Genomic DNA, 16,845 nt, shown 5'->3' with positions numbered 1-16,845 from the left:
AGAATTATGAATGTTCCAGAATTTTTAAAACAGACCTTGTATATGGAAACGGCCACAAATAGTTGTAAGTTGAAACCTTGTTGTAAGTGTACCTTTTTTTTTCAGAGCAGCCACTAGCATAGGTTAATTTCGAAGAATTTTTAATTGCATTTACACTGGGTTTACCAACTTGCAATAGTTAGGAAATTATGGTCAGAACATCATCTTTTAAGTTACATAGCCTACATCTCTTGTTAGCCTGTATGCAATCTGTCCCAGACGTGGAATATTTGTAATTTTACTACTAGTATGTAGGATCTCCTTTTTGCTCCAGTTGTAAAAGTATTTAATCTCCAGGAAGGGTTTTGTACTGATTTCTAAGTAATTGAAGGCTAAGCTTGTTACCATTATTAATATCAGAAAATCAGCAGAAGAAAGAATAACACAAAACATTGCTGATAAATTTCTGATGTCTGTAGAGCTTACAATGGTAACATTCTTAGTTATTAACAAGTTTTTGAATAAAGCATGTTTTAATTGTTTTTACCTTTAGACATTTCTAAGGCAAACCACAAAAATGCCCTGCACAACAGGCATGGCATGTAGGGAATAGTATCATCCTACCTCATCAAACTGTTTTGCAGAGCAATCTACACATCAGGGGGCGATAAATTGCTATCCAGACCCAAACGTGTAGGCTGCTCTGCTCTGCTTTGCTTTGCTCAGTAGGAGTGTTGCAGTAGTATCAGCTTGGCTTATTGTTTTGCATAACAGGCTTGTTGTTGTTGTTGTTGTGGTTGTATTGGCCTGCTTCATCAAGCTATTGTTTATGAAGGCTTGAGGTGGATAGAGGACTGGGGGGTGGGAGGGGGGGAGGGGGTTGGGGTGAGGGGGGGGGGGGCGGGCAAGGGATGGATAGGAGAGATAGGGGCAGGAGCGGGTTGGCAGAGTGAGGGGAAAGGGTTAGAAGGGGTGGGACAGAGAGAAAGGTAGGTGATGGATAGGATAGGGGCAGAGGGGCAGGATGAGATGAATAGAAAGGTGGGGTAGGAGGAGATGGATAGGAAGAGGGCCAAGTGGAGATGGATGATGGACAGAGAGAGAGAGAGAGAGAGAGAGAGAGATATGTAAATGATAAGCAATTAAGTGGCTGATTTGAGTTTTACTACCACTTTCTCTTTGCATATTATTTCCTTGTCTGTACTGCAGCTGTCATTCTTAATTTGTGTATCACTTTCCTAATTTTTCAGCAAAGGCCATTTATGACAACAAACTTCTTGAATGTTATTTCACAAGATCTTTCTACAAACATATTCTTGGAATTCCTGTTAAATACACGGATATGGAAAGTGAGGACTATACCTTTTATCAAGGTTTGGTTTATTTAATGGAAAACCACATCAGTTCATTAGGTTATGATCTCACCTTCAGTGCTGAGGTAAGTTGATATCTCGTATTTCCTTGCTACATTATACTGAAAGAAAAGTAGTTCTTATATGATACTATATATATGAGGGTATGTTGAAAAGTAGTTCTTCTGAAATTTTTCATATGAAATACTTAAAGCTGTTTAAATGAAACAAACTTTACTAACAGTCTACATCTTTATTCTCCGTATCTACATATTTATTTCCAAAAATAGTCACCCTAGTAATGAACACATTTCTACCAATGAGAGTAGTGTGTTAATACCATCACTGTAGAATGTTTGACTCTTTTGACAGACACACAACCTTACCTGTGCTTGCACCACCTTTGTACATTATTGCACCTTGCGCATTATCAAAGTGAAGTCCTTAGTCCCAGCCTGGCCTCACCTGATTTCCAAAACTGTGTGGAGGATGATCAATGGCAGTGAACCCAAGGCATCAGATTTTTGCAGATGTCATAGCATTTGTGTGTTTGCTCTGGCTTTGTCTTGCTGAGGGAGAGGGTGCTCCATGTGTGGATGAACACTTAGAATTTCCAACTTGATTACAACTACTATTTGTCATGCACAGACATAGTTAAGTTAAACACTGTGATGTTATACACTGAAATTTGGAGCCTTCTGGTGGCAAAGGGCTGCAAGTGTGTAGACATGAATATTAAAGATGTAGAATGTTAATAATGTTTGTTTCATTTAATGCCCTTGTAGATCTTACTTGATTTATAAGGTTAACTAATGCACGAATCCATAACAGTGTGTTGTAAACATTTCAGATTATTATTTGTATTTTACGTGTTTCTCAACTTGTCAATTCATTTAGTGTATTCATAATCTTTTTTCTTTCTTTCCTGTGTAGTTCTGCTAGTACACAAATTTTATCAAACAGTTTATTTTCCTTGCTTCTAACACTCTCTGTGGCAGCAGTATAAAGATGTTTGTAGACAGATGGTTTTGCAGTGTGACATAAAATTAAGATTGAACATGCAGCAATTTAGCAGAGGGTGTAACTACTGGATCTTAGCAAAATTATGGATTGTATTTGTGAGGAAACTACTGCTCCCCCACCACTTCCCACCCCCACTTTAAAGAACAAGTAGCAAAGAATACTTTGACAATTCTTGTTATTCTTGAACATATTTGTTATGTGATGAACATGAAGTACAGAAAACCACAGAAAGAGAAGACACACAGACATCAGTCATTTCACAGTAGGTGAAGGCGTTGTCACATCTGTAACAGTTCCTGTTTCTTTGTTTAGTGAGAAAACAATTCAGCTCATATCATCAAACCTTTACTGTATATGGTGTCATATTCAGGTCTCTCTGTCCTTCATTTTCATATTAATACTTCAATGTAAACTGTACAAATATTATGTCTGTAACCATGAAATGACTCACCAGTACCTACACACACACACATTCTAACCACCCTTCTAGAGTGTAAAGCTCACTAAATATGTGAGATATAGGAATGTTGCAAGATGAAATTTAACACTTGAAAACTATTATCATTGTTAAACCGTTACACAAGTATGGGAGTCCAGCTAGCATTACACAAAAGAAAACCTAAAATTACATTTTCTGGTTGTGAGCAACCAAGCAGAAGCAAAACTCTCCTTTCTTTTATAAACCATGTGACAGACTTTAGGGCAATGTTATTGGGAGGAAAAAAGAACATAATATTGTAAAAGTAATATAAGAGTATGTGGATCTAAGAAGGATGCATCAATAGGTATATTGAATTATAACTCTAAAAGATCCCTGACAAATATCATTAATGTTCTCCTCAATGAACAAAAATGAAATTGTCACTCAAACAAAAAGCCCACCTGAATTGAACAACAGTGATATGAAATAGTTTTTGGCTATTTAAAATTTAAATACCCACTACCAACTATCAACCATGATTAAATTCATGGACAATTATGATACACTTGTCAATAATGTATTCTCTTTCACTATTGACAAATGCCAATGCTGTGGGAACTTTTTCATTCTGTGACTATAGGAATCGTGTGGTTTTTAGGTGATGAACTCGTCAAGCCATTGGAGTGCATTTTTGTCTGGAAAGGAATTCCCTTGAAGGTTGTTTGATAGTGTGTAGATAAAGTGAAAATCTCAGGGCACAAAAATCAGGTGAATAAGATGGGCATGGAATCACTCCCCAACCTAACTCCTGTACTGTATTTTTTGTCAGTCTAGCAGAATTTGTGTAGGTGTTATTGTGGAATAGTATCACGTAATGCAGGCTTGCTGTTCATTGTTCTTGGATTGCATGTGCAAGACATCTCAGTTGTTGACAATGGATCTCAGCAGTGATGTTTGAACATCGGGGAAACCACACCATCATTGTTCCACCAGATGCATAACAGTATCTTTTGTGGATGTGTGCAGGTCCGAATGGGGAGTTGCTGCTTTGTTTGATTGCAACCATACCTTTTTCCCCCTCATTTTTAACATAGACACCATTCCTGATCACCAGTAACAATACAAGATAGCAATGGTCAGTACTGTTCATGATGTGTGTCTGGCCACCAGCCACCTGTTGATTTTTGTGATTTTTCTTAGAGCAAGCAGTACCCACACACCAGATTTTTTTTAAGAACTTCCTTGTTGCATTCAAATGTAGCAAGACAGTGGAATGATCACAGTTTGTCACATTTGTTAGTTCTCGAGTACACTGATGGGGATCATTGTGGATTAATGTGTTTAAACGATCTTCCTCAAACCTCAAAAGTCTTCCTGAACATGGAAAATCACTAATGTTAAAGTGTTCCACCTTAAATCAAGAAAACCACTTTTTTGCCATGCTCTGTCCAGTGGCATTATCCCCATACATGACAAAAATGTTTCTGGCTGCCTCCGTTGCTCTCAAAACTCACTTGAACTCAAACAGAAGAATGCATGAAATGTTCAAATTTCTCCACTTAGCAATCCATTTTCTATCATTTACAGTGCCACTCACTATCTTCCAAATGGTAGTATGTAAACTCAGGTAGCAATAGTGGACTACAAATAAAAAGTGATAGTTGATAAATAAACCCATAGCAACCAAGATACCAACACACAAAACAAAAATGCCGCAAACTTGTACACGAACTAATATCTTAGAGGACCAAACATTAGGAAATAATAGGTTTCATAAATCTACAAATATAACTACACAGATGAGTGAAACCAATGCAACTTTAACATGTTTCTTGCCATGAGGCTGCTAGGACACACACAGCAGTGGTAAACACTTAACACAATTTGCCTGCTGGTGGCAACACACTCCACTCTGTGTTGTATAGTGTATCTTCAGATGGTATGTAAAGTTGCAAAATGCAAAGTTCAAAATAATGATGAAGATACTGTATGTGATTTTCTGTACACTGGTGTCAACTCAATCAAGAAATACAAATAAATGCACGATACTGTACTAAACAGTGTAGAACATGTGACCACCAGTGATCACCTGGAATTAGGCATGAATCTCTGTTGTATCTACTGGTGGCTCTGTTGCAGTCAAAATGTTAATAGTGTGTTTGCTCATGTTTGAATCATTGAAACAGAATACAGCCATTCTTCTCTGTGGCATGGACTCGAGGTCTTAGTAGGTTTATGAAGGGATGTGGCATGGGATGTTTTTGCACAGGTCGTACAGTTACCATAAATTACAGTCCAGTTGCATGTGGGTGTGTAGCTAGTGCCTGGTTACACCACCACTCCCCATCCATGTCCCCCACCCAGATGTGTTCCATCATTGAGTGAGTGCAGTGAGTACAGATCAAGCAAATTTGGTAGCAAACATGTCGACGAGGGTTCACTGCCATACTGCTCAAACCAATGTTGTGTGATTGTGGCCTTGTGACATGGATGTGTATTCAGTCTGTTTCTATGATGTGGTGTGTGTTTTGAGCAGATGTTTGCCAGATCACTGCATATCCAGACATGATCATAAACCAGAAAGCAACTCATTTGACCAGGTGACATGTTTACATTGACTCACCATCCAGTCCTGATGATCCTATGAGTACTACAATCTTAACTGATGATATTATTGGGTCAATATGAGAAGACTTTGAGGTTGTCTGCTGTGGAGCCTCATGTTCAACTATGTGCACTAAATGGTGTTACCCAAGACAGTTGTACTCTGTTGTCAAATATGCCATAAATATTCACCTTTACAGAGTTGACAAGTCTCTGAACTTTGCTCTTTGATGTGGCTTGGAATTCTTTGGTGGGGCATAGACTAGAGATCAGAAACAGAGTGTAAGAGTATGTTGTTGAGGGTTACATACATTACAAATCAAGGCACCACATTTACGTCAATGCAATACTGGATTCCTTCCTTCCTTCCTTCCTTCCTTCCTTCCTTGTACAGCTAAGCAAGTGTGACAAATCTGAGAAGTGTAGTGCAGCATCTAAACAGTCCAACAGTCTAATTATACAATCATGTTAGTTAATTGATTAATATTATTTGTTTGACATTGCTGTCTAAAGAACTGGAAATATTTATACTTCACTTTATATGACAAGGATTACATGTAGGCACTGTCTACATTTATTTTTGTAGAAATCAGAAGTTAATAAAGCTACATTCATCTTAATTCACTTGATGTCACAGTAGATGTATTGCTTGTTCTGTAATGAAACAGGGTATTTTCTTGTTGGAGGTGACAGCGTTTGTCACGTTTCAGAACAGAATCTAACTCTTCCTAGAGTCAATGTTTTGACATAATCCATTCATCAAACAATTATTTTAACAATGAAGAGCTGTTCATTTGTGAAATAAAGTGAATGTGTAAACTCTAAATATTCATGAAGGAAAGACTTTCTAAAGCACCAATTTTATATTACATATTTCACATGATGAACAATTCACATCCCGAGTGTAGACACTTTTTGTATATCAACATAACATTACGAATGCATTTTACATCAGTACAATTGAGACAAATTCCAATCTTGCCTCCCCATGTCTGTCCACCACTGGTGTCTGGAAAAAGCTTGATGCCATAGTCCATGCTTCATATTAACCAACTGAGTATCAAAAGAAAAACCAAAACATCACACTTCAACAGTTAAGTTTCTAAGATACCGACACAATACAGCTGCAATAATTTTTGTGTAGAAAATAATATTTGAATGATAACTACATTTTGTTAAAGATTAATATTTTGTACATGGCAAGAGTAAGTTTATTTGCTAATAGCTGGTACAGAAAGCAAGACTGATGATGTAGGATAGTTTGTTTTTAGTAAATAGGTAAAAAGTAAGAAAAACAGATATTCAAAATATAATGAAAAATAGTTACCAAATATTATAATGATTCTGCAAACTCATGCAGAAAAACAAACAATTTTTCCAATGCAAACAAAATTGTTCAGTTCTTGCTTATTCCACCTCCACTAGGGGAAAAATATGTGCTTTGTCAGATAAAAACACAGCACAGGCCACCATTATGTTACTGTAACCAAAATTTGTGCATTCTTTTAGTCACAACAACTTGGGTTAAGTGTTAAATTCTCTCTCTCTCTCTCTCTCTCTCTCTCTCTCTCTCTCTCTCTCTCTCTCTTGTGCATGCACACACATACAGGGATACAGTATACATACATATACATTCTCATATCAGTGTACACAGAGGTGACAAAAGCCATGGGAAAGCAACATGCACATATAAAGATGGCAGTAGTATCATGTGCACAAGGTATAAAAGGACAGTGCATTGATAGAACTGTTATTTGTTCTCTGGTGATTCATGTGAAGAGGTTTCTGCCTTGCTTAAGGTCACACAACAGGAATTTACAGACTCTGAACACAGAATGGTAGTTGGAGCTGGAGACACAGGACATGCCATTTTGGAAAGCAGTAGGGAATTCAATATTCAGAGATTCACAGTGTCAAGAATGTGCCGAGAATATAAAATTTTGGAAGCTACCTCTCACCATGAACAATTCCCCCAGGGGACTCTCAACTCACTTTTGAGTACATTCCTGGAACATGTGAGGCCTCTGCCATTGAGGTACTGCTTCCTTCCTCATGCTGCATGTCTATCCTCCTTGTATTCTCTCTCTCTGCCCTTGGTGTTCATGTCTTGTGTACAATCAGGAAACCAATTCTTGTGAGAGTATCGTAAGACTTGAGTCAATTTCATTTTTGTCTTTCTCCTTCCTCCATTTTGACATTTGACATCTCTCTCTCTCTCTCTCTCTCTCTCTCTCTCTCTCTCTCTCTCTCTCTTTCTTTCTTTCTTTCTTTCTTTCTTCCCCCCCCCCCCCCCCCCCCCCCCCCCCCCTCTGGCATGCCTGAAGGCTGGCTCATGCATTTGACATATAAAGGGTGACTGGGTAATGTGTAATGTGTTAACGTTTGCAATTGCTGTTTGGTCCCTCTGTCTGGAGTTTCAGAGGTATGACCTGAAGTGTGATCAATCACCTAAGACAAGTGTGTGCCCATCTGTGGGGGTCCACAGAAGGAAGGAGCCCATCATCGGGGGGATGCTGGCAATTGGAGGATTCACCCATGATGACTACATGAACTCCATTAATGCAATCTCTTTCTAACAAATGGAAATGGAATGAGGCCAAAGACACAATAAATATTCCAATTGCACCCCACTACCTCATTGTGTCATGCCCAGGAGGAAGCCAGAACTTCTCTTGCAATGAACCTCTTTGTCATTCAGAAAGGCGTGGATGCAACTACAGGCCCACTTAAGTCCTGCACTTGCTTATTCAATGGAACATTGCTGCTAGAGCCAGTTGCTACCTTTCAAGCCCAAAAACTGCTTAAAGCTATGCTCCTCCTTAGCTACCCTGTTCGTGTAGAGGCTGATCAAACACCGAATTCTTGACATGGCGTCACATTCACTCGGGTGCTTGATGGTATGCCTGAGTGAGATACACAACAATATCTCTCTGGTCAGGGTGTAGCCACAGTCCATCTGGTTATGAACAAGATTGATGCAGAATTAGAGCCTGCCTGCACCCTTTTATTAATGTTTGGGTGGAGCTCCAGTTGAAAATAAAGGCAAACTATGAAGACATCAATGTCAGCATTATACCCATACTTGCATGTCCTGTAAAAACACAGCCAAATGTGTAACTTGTGTCAGGGATGTTTGTGAGGGAGATTGCCTACCCTCTTCTCTGTGCAGCATCGACTGTACTGCAACCATGTGGCTTCACCTGTGAGTTCCCTGTGTACTTCAGTCAGAAAGGCATTCAAGAGACCCTGGCAAAGGGATATGTACCACTCAATGTTGCTCAAAAAATGCTAGCTAGCCAAAAGCCTTGCATACCACTATCCAGCAGTTGCAGTACCATTGTTGCTACATCACGACCCACGAAAGATGTGGCTATTCAGGCCTGTGATCTCCTATGGTTGTGGAATCACCTGGTCTTAAGATAATATCCTCACCTCCGCCCCCACTGCAGTTGACCTTAGCCCACACAAGTGCAGTCACTTACGACACAACCAGAAAAATGGAAATTTAAAAGGGAATACTCCAGAGATTACCATTTGTGCAGCTCAAGTCGGCATACGTCTGGGGATACATATGACATATGCAAAGATACTGGTAAGTTGAACAAACACACAACTTCTTCCCATTCACCGACTCTGAGATCCTCTACAACAGTGACACCATACAACACCTGTGCCCAGCCGACGTCCATTTCACTGGTGCAAGTCACCAACTGATTTTCCACCCAGGAGTCAGGTGACCAACTCAGGGAGGTTACTGATACCTTGGAAGAAATTGTGGAACAGTATTCTCCAGTCTTGGAACACTGTATTAGTATGCAGTTGAAGTCAATCACTTTGCAGCCACTGAAGTAATTGCCCCTTATAAAGAAATATGTCCTATTTTTTAATATGCATGTTCTCCAGTGGAACATTCATGACATCAGATCACATGGAGCAGACTTACAGCTGCTATTGTGATCGCAATTCCAAGTTGTTTTATGCCTCCAAGAAATAAAATTGTGCCCTCAAGACTGCTTTGAACTCTTACGCATCACTCCAGTATGTTTTGACCTTCCTTCTGAGGAAGGAACTCCAGCTGACAGGAGAGTTATGTTGCTCATTAGGAATGACATCCATACCCAACCCATTTCATTGAACACCAAGCTACAAGCTATTGCATTTCGTCTTTCTCTCCCCAGTTATTCCTTTTCTCTCTGTAATATCTACATACCCCATCATCTGATCTCACCAGGGCAGACATGCTGCAGCTTACTGCTCAGCTCCCTCAGTTCTTTTTGCTACTTGACAACTTCAACACTTACTATTCCATTTGGGTCTCTCTTAGAACCTGCCTAAGAGGAACTCTCATGGCAGATATTCTCAAATAGCTTACTCTCATTTCTCTCAACACTGATGAACCTACATTTCTTCCAGATTCCATACAAACTTTCTTGTACCTGGCCCCCTCGTTCTGTAATACACAGCTTGTGGTCCATCCTCTCAGACACATAGTTGAGCGACAATTCCTGTCCATAGTTAGTCTCCTGACTCATGTCCTATCTGTGCACAAGACCAGCTGGCAACTTTCTAAAGCTGACTGGAGGCTCCACTCTTCACTATAACCTTCAATTAACATCTCCACAGCAGTGATGATCAGGTAAGGTACCTTATAAATGTTATTCTTACCACAACAGAATGTTCCATACCCCAAAGCTCTCTCCTACCATAACATGTCCCAGTTCCCTGGTGGACTGGGCAATTCTGCAACACAGTTCCTACATGGAGACGTGTTCTCCGTGTCTTTAACATTATCCCACAATGGACAACAGTGTTCATTATAAACAGTTGCACACAAAATGTCATCACATTATTAGAAATAGCAAAAAAGCTAGTTGGATCTCTCTTAGTACTTTTTTAAATCATTTTACTCTTTTTTTCTGTTGGTTGATGGTAATCTACATTGGATCTCTGGAAACAAGGTACATCTGCCGGCTCCTGGACTGATTGTAGTGAACACTGTCATTGTGGACTGTATCAATATTTTCAACACTTTGGGTTGATACTTTGCAGAGATATTGAGCCCCATCCATTATTCTGCCTTCCTACCTTGGAAACAAGCACAGGAAACTTGGGGGATATCTTTCCCCTCTCAGAATTGCGAATGTTACTATACCATTTTTACTATGAGGGAGCTTAAACATGCTTTCACCTTGTCACAATCTGCTGCTCCAGGAACAAGTGTTATTCCCATTCAAATGTTGAATCACCTGTCTCTTGAAGGCAAGCACTTTCTCCCTCAGACATATAATCGCATCTGGAGCTGCCACGTTCCCAATGGGTGAGAGCACTTCAGCACCTTGACTTCATGCAGAGGTCCGCATTCATTTTGGACTTGGTTCACTTCCCAAGGACACAACTCTAGATTTGACATATCGCTATAAGTTTCTCGGACTTTGCACACACCTTGGAGACAGCACCTTCATCTACACTGATGGACCTAAGACAGACCATGGTGTTGGATGCACCTTTGTCATTTGCAACAAACAATTTTAGATACTGGCTTCTAGAACAGTGCTAGATTTTTACTGCATAACTTTCCATGCTATGTCAGGCCACCCCATACGTCAAACAACAAGGCTTCTCAATCGTGTATTATGTTCCAATTCACATAGTGCCTCTATGTGCTATACACATACAACCCCTTTACTATGATGACTCCAAGAGTGCCTCTACTTGCTCACTGCTGATGGGACCAGCGTGATGTTCATGTGGGTCTCTGGTCACATCAGAGTGTTGTGGAATGAAGCTGCCACAGCTGCAGTCTGACTGCCTAGGCCTTTTAGCTATTCTGTCCCTTTAGATGATCTCTTTGTTGCTGCACATAGGAACATTGCATCACTGGCATGAACACTGTTCTATATGGGAACAAACTCGGGGAAATTAAACATCTCTCAAGAGCTTGGATGACTTCCTCTCACCACTCTTATTATGAGGAGATACCTTTTGCTAGGCTGCATATTGGGGACTGTCATTTCAGTCACTGTCATTTGTTAAGTGGAGAACACACACCACTCTGTGCTTACTGCAACCAACCATTGCCAATGCACCATTTTTTTTGGACCCAATGCTGATTTAATAAAAGTTACATTTTAATGTATGTTTTCCATCTGACTTATTAGATATTTTATTAGATATGGCATGAGCTGAAGATTGTGTTTGTGTTTTACTTTTTATTTTTCTTTGTAATATGGTGCAGGAAATTTAATTTTCAACTGTTTTACCAAACGCATCAAAGGAGGAGTGATTGTTTTTAGCTTTCCCCAGTCACTTTGGCTCCGAGTATAATAGACTTCGATTTCATTTGGTAATTAACCATTTCAAGTTATGACATGGGCACTTATGACCTCAGCTGTTTTGTACCCTAGAGCAACAACAAACCAATGATGGACAGTGCAGTGGCCGAAAACACAGAAATCCATATGGAATGTACAACAAATGTATCCCTTAGGGCAGTGTGGTGGTATTTGGCATTAATGCACTATGGGCAGCAGGTGACCGATGCGAGTGCCTTTGCCAACAGTACACCATCGCCAGCAGCACCTCTGCTGGGCAGGCGACCATATCGGGTGGACCGTGGCTGACTGGAAAACCATGGCATGGTCAGATGAGTTCCAATTTCAGTTGGTAGGCTATTATGGTAGGCTTAGTGTATGGTGCAGATCCTATAAAGTTGTGGACCCAAGTTCTCAACAAGGCAATGTGCAGGCTGGTGGTGGCTCTATAATGGTGTGGGCTCTGTTTACGTGGAATGGAATGTGTCCTCTGGTCCAACTGAACAAATCATTGACTGAAAACTTATGTTCAGCTACGTGGAGACCATTTGCAGCCATTCATGGACTTCATGTTTCCAAACATTGTCATGTCACCAAGCCATGATTGTTCACAATTGGTTTGAAGAACATTCTGGACCATTCAAGCAAATGATATGCCCACATAGATCACCCAGTGTGAATCCTATCAAACAGTAATGGGACATAGTAGAGAGGTCAGTTCATGCAGAAAATCATGCACCAGGAGTACTTCCGCCATTATGGACAGCTATAGAGGCAGCATGGCTCAAGATTTCTGTAGGGGCTTCCAACGACTTGTTGAGTGCATGTCACATTGAGTTGCTGCACTATGCCAGGCAAAATGAAATCCAACACGATATTAGGGGAGATCCCGTGACTTTAGTCACATCAGTGTATATCTAATGTCATAATTACAGTATAGCAGCCAGGGTGCAGGCAATAGGTCTATTTTTGTGAGGGAGCAGTTTTGAGATGGATAAAAGTGAAGAAACACAGAAGAAAATAGGAAAAATGTGGGGGGGGGGGGGGGGGGGGAGGATTGGTGTACACTAATGTAGGAAGAGATGAAGATATATTAAAGGAAATCAAGGAGATTGACTGAGCTGTGTTGAGCAACAACTATAGAATATTATAAATTGATTTTTAAACTTTAATTTTATTGTGTTTTCTTTCATAGGAATATAACTTGGATATTAAGGTTTCCTGTTATCAGAGAATGACTGTGCAGACAAACCATTACAATATTTAATTATTCCTAGTTATTTCATCATTATTCCATTTAGCAACTTAAAAATTAGACTATAGGTTGACTTGGAAGTTCGATGACTTTTTGTTGAAATGCATAGTGAAAGTCAGTGTTCGTCCTGTGCTTCATTTGTCATATGTGTGCCACTGTCTGTATCTGTGCTCCACAAAGGTACAGTGGGTGCCATTGTACTTTACCATCATTGCTGTTCCATTTGCTAAGAACTACTTCAGTAAGCCTTCATATTAGCTCCAATTTTCCCATCACATAATTGCTATAAGGTTTGTTTCAGAGAAAATATGTTGCCCTGACTTTCTTCAAACACGATCCTCTCAGAATTTTAACTGAAACTCTTTTTTTTCCTCTGTATGTCTCTTTGAGTTTCATCACATTCTTACTGATGCTTTGGTGCTTAGGAATTTTTTACCTTCTCTACCACCTTTCTTAACCCTTCTAAATTATTTCTTCTTCCTCTTCTCCTTTTGTGGCCCACCACGAATTCCTCTCCTGTGGCAACCTCTTCGTCTCAAAGAATCACTTGCAACCTGTGTCCTCAATTATTTATTGGATATATTCCAGTCTCTGTGTTTCTCTACAATTTTTTACCCACTTAACCCTTCTGGGTATGGATCACATACTGAAGAACTGTAAACTTCTGCAGTTTTTACTCTTTCACTCCCTTTTGAGTAAGGGTCCCATACTGAAGAGCAGCACTCCAGAACATGTCAAATGAGCTTCCATGTGTGAAATATATTTTGGATTCTTCCTGTGAATCTCAGCCTGGCGTTTGCATTTCCTGCAAGAAGTTTTGTGTGCTCATTCCATTTTGCACAACACTGGACAGTACTCTTAGATATTCTGCAGTTGCCATTTCCAATAATTGTCAGTTGTATGATTGAACGATAGTGGGGATTTCTGTCTGTTAATATACAATGTGTTGTATTTATTTGTATTGATAGTCAACTGCCAGTTCATGCACCAGGTATTTAGCCTCTCCAGGTCTGCATTTTACTATAACAGTGTAACATTATGATCTTTGTACACACAATGGCATCATGTGTGAATAACCTCATGTACCTTCCAATAGTATCCTCCAAATCATTTATAAATGTCATGTACAGCAATTACTCATAACATTTCCTCAGGTCACATACAAAGTTATCTTCTAAAACTGACAAATTCACTCCCTATGGACTGTGTATCAATTTCTGTCTGTGTGGGAGTCTTGAAACCAGTCACAAGGCTAGTTTAGTATACAGTAAGCTCGTTTTTTGTTCACTGGGTAATACTACAGAGCTGCATCAAATACCTTGCAAAAGTCAATGAATATGGCATCAACCCTGGTGACTCTTGGATCCCATGGACAAATTGAGTGAGTTGAGTTTAACAACGTTACTTTATGCAAAATCCGTGTTGATTCCTCCAGAATAGATTTTCAATTGGAAAAAGCTCATAATGTTTGAAAATAAAATGTGGTCACACACACACACACACACACACACACACACACACACACACACACACAAAACAGGTTGACGCCAGCCATATAGTCATCTGCATCAGTTAAATGACCCTTCTTCACAATGGGGATAATCTACACCTGTTTCGAATTAGACTGCATGCTTCATCACTCCAGTAAGCTGCTGTTTGCAGGGTAGCAAATTATTTCTCATAATCTATATAGAGTGATATGAATATAATAGAGGGATGATGTGACTTACCAAACAAAAGCACTGGCAGGTCGATAGACACACAAACACACACACAAAATTCAAGCTTTCACAACCAATGGTTGCTTCTTCAGGAAAGAGGGAAGGAGAGGGAAAGACGAAAGGATGTGGGTTTTAAGGGAGAGGGTAAGGAGTCATTCCAATCCCGGGAGCAGAAAGACTTACCTTAGGGGGAAAAAAGGACAGGTATACAATCGCGCGTGTATGTTGGGGATCAGGTGAGAATTAAGTGTGGTAACAATCCGGGTCATTGACCCTTTTCTTCTTCCTTTCTGAGATATGACACCTCCATAAATTTAAGAAATTTTGATACACTTTCTTGTACAATTCATATTTAAATTGTTGTGATGTCTTGAAAGGTAACTGGTAGGAGAATGAATAAATGATCCACTCATATGTGAAAGACAGCTTAAATTCAGCTATTTTTCTAGCTAGCCATTCAAAATTGCTTCTTCCTTGCAGTTGTGTAATTCATAAATAGTGACTGCTACAGAGATTCCTTTGTAAATCTGCTTCTTAATGGGAAGTCTCAGTTTCACAATCTAGCTGAACATAATATACACAGTAATTTGCTGCAACTAAGTTGATCAGTTGTCAATTTATAGCATGAAACTACTTACAGTTTGACATATTGTATTTCAAATGTCTATTATAAACATCATTTATAGGTTCAAGAGTTTGGTGTTACTGATGTGAGGGATCTGATTCCGCATGGTCGTTATATTCAAGTCTGTGAAGAAAATAAAATGGACTACATCCGTCTTGTCTGCCAGATGAAAATGACTGGTGCTATTAGAAAACAGTAAGCTTTAGACTTAATCATTATACAGTCTGATAATCTCCATTATTGTGATTCTCACTATTTTCTTTGAGCAGCAGTTGCAGTACCTTTTTTGCAACCTAGTTAAATTAGAACAACCTGTGTATTAAATATGAACTGTTAAGATTTTGTTTGTGACCATGCTTATATAAAATATTTTATTATGAAGAGTAACACTGTATACTGTAGAGAAAGAAAGCTTTTCATTCTTTTGTGTATGCTGTTCTCAATATTTGTGATAGCCAAACTGTAAACCTACATTACACGGACAGTGCACTACCAGTTCTATTATTCTTGCATGCCTCAGGCACACTCAGTATTTCAACTTGCCACTTGCTTCACTTCATGTACTGTTATGTATTGAATCTGAAAGGTAAAGTCAACACTCAAGCTCAAAAAATAAATGTGTTCTTTCTTATCTTCTTAGATGAAGTAGTCGTATGTCAGTTACAAAATTCTTGCAAAGCAAGATTCTAATCTGTTGTAAGATTTTGTTATACTGAAGTGTGGAGCTATATCTCCTCACAGTAAAGATTTGGGCTCATTGCTGCTGTTTTTACGTATGGAATGTTGCCTCAAAATAAGTCATCTTAGCTTAACTGTTGATGGTGTTAAATTGTTACTTATATTTCATGGGTCATCTTCAACTCTCGCAGGCTTCTCGTCTGTATACCGATATATTGTTCTACTAAATTGGAGAAGTTCTCAAGCATGTGCTGGTTGGTTGTGGTAGTTACCATTCTCTCAATCACCCACGAAAATATGAGTCAATTAGTCATCATGAACTTTGGTTGCGACTTGCAATATTTCATCTGACACAAGTTTAAAAGAATTTTTTTTCTAAATTTGCTGCATAGATGTAAGATACTAGTTTGGTCTAAGTGAAGACCAGCAGGTGGAAAAGTGGCAGAGTTGAATCTGTACTGATGAATTTAGAAAGAATAAAGTGGTAGTGGTAGTGGTGGTGGTGGTAGGAATACTAATGTTGGGAAGTCTTATGGATATTATTTATTTTTCAGGATATATGCTTTCTTAGAAGGATTCTATGACATAATTCCAAAACGTCTGATATCAATATTCAATGAACAAGAGTTGGAACTGTTAATCTCAGGAATGCCCAACGTTGACATTGAAGACCTTAAAGCTAATACGGAATATCACAAATATAGTCCGACATCACTACAGGTAATGCCTAAGGAGTGTCAGTAACTTATTATATAATCATGCACACGAGAAAGCGCTGGTATGTTGATAGACACAATAAAAAACACACACACAAATATTCAAGTTTTCGCAACCCAAGGTTGCTTGATCAGGAAAGAGAGGAGGAGAGGAAAAGCT

At 39.2% G+C, this 16,845-nt stretch overlaps 1 protein-coding gene across 3 annotated transcripts in view; it reads left to right on the top strand.

Annotated features, from left to right (window-relative positions):
• The window catches only part of LOC126299422 (E3 ubiquitin-protein ligase HUWE1), a 378,230-nt gene that overhangs the window by 358,294 nt on the left and 3,091 nt on the right, over positions 1-16,845 (top strand). For all 3 annotated transcript variants that reach the window (XM_049991320.1, XM_049991321.1, XM_049991322.1), the window contains exons 56-58: positions 1,230-1,417; positions 15,353-15,486; positions 16,524-16,689. In XM_049991320.1, the coding sequence (XP_049847277.1) occupies positions 1,230-1,417; positions 15,353-15,486; positions 16,524-16,689 (488 nt within the window). The remainder of the gene's footprint in view (positions 1-1,229; positions 1,418-15,352; positions 15,487-16,523; positions 16,690-16,845) is intronic.

The sequence above is a fragment of the Schistocerca gregaria genome, chromosome X (assembly GCF_023897955.1).
Source record: "Schistocerca gregaria isolate iqSchGreg1 chromosome X, iqSchGreg1.2, whole genome shotgun sequence".
NCBI classification, from domain to species: domain Eukaryota; kingdom Metazoa; phylum Arthropoda; class Insecta; order Orthoptera; family Acrididae; genus Schistocerca; species Schistocerca gregaria.
This window is presented reverse-complemented; position numbering and strand designations above follow the sequence as displayed.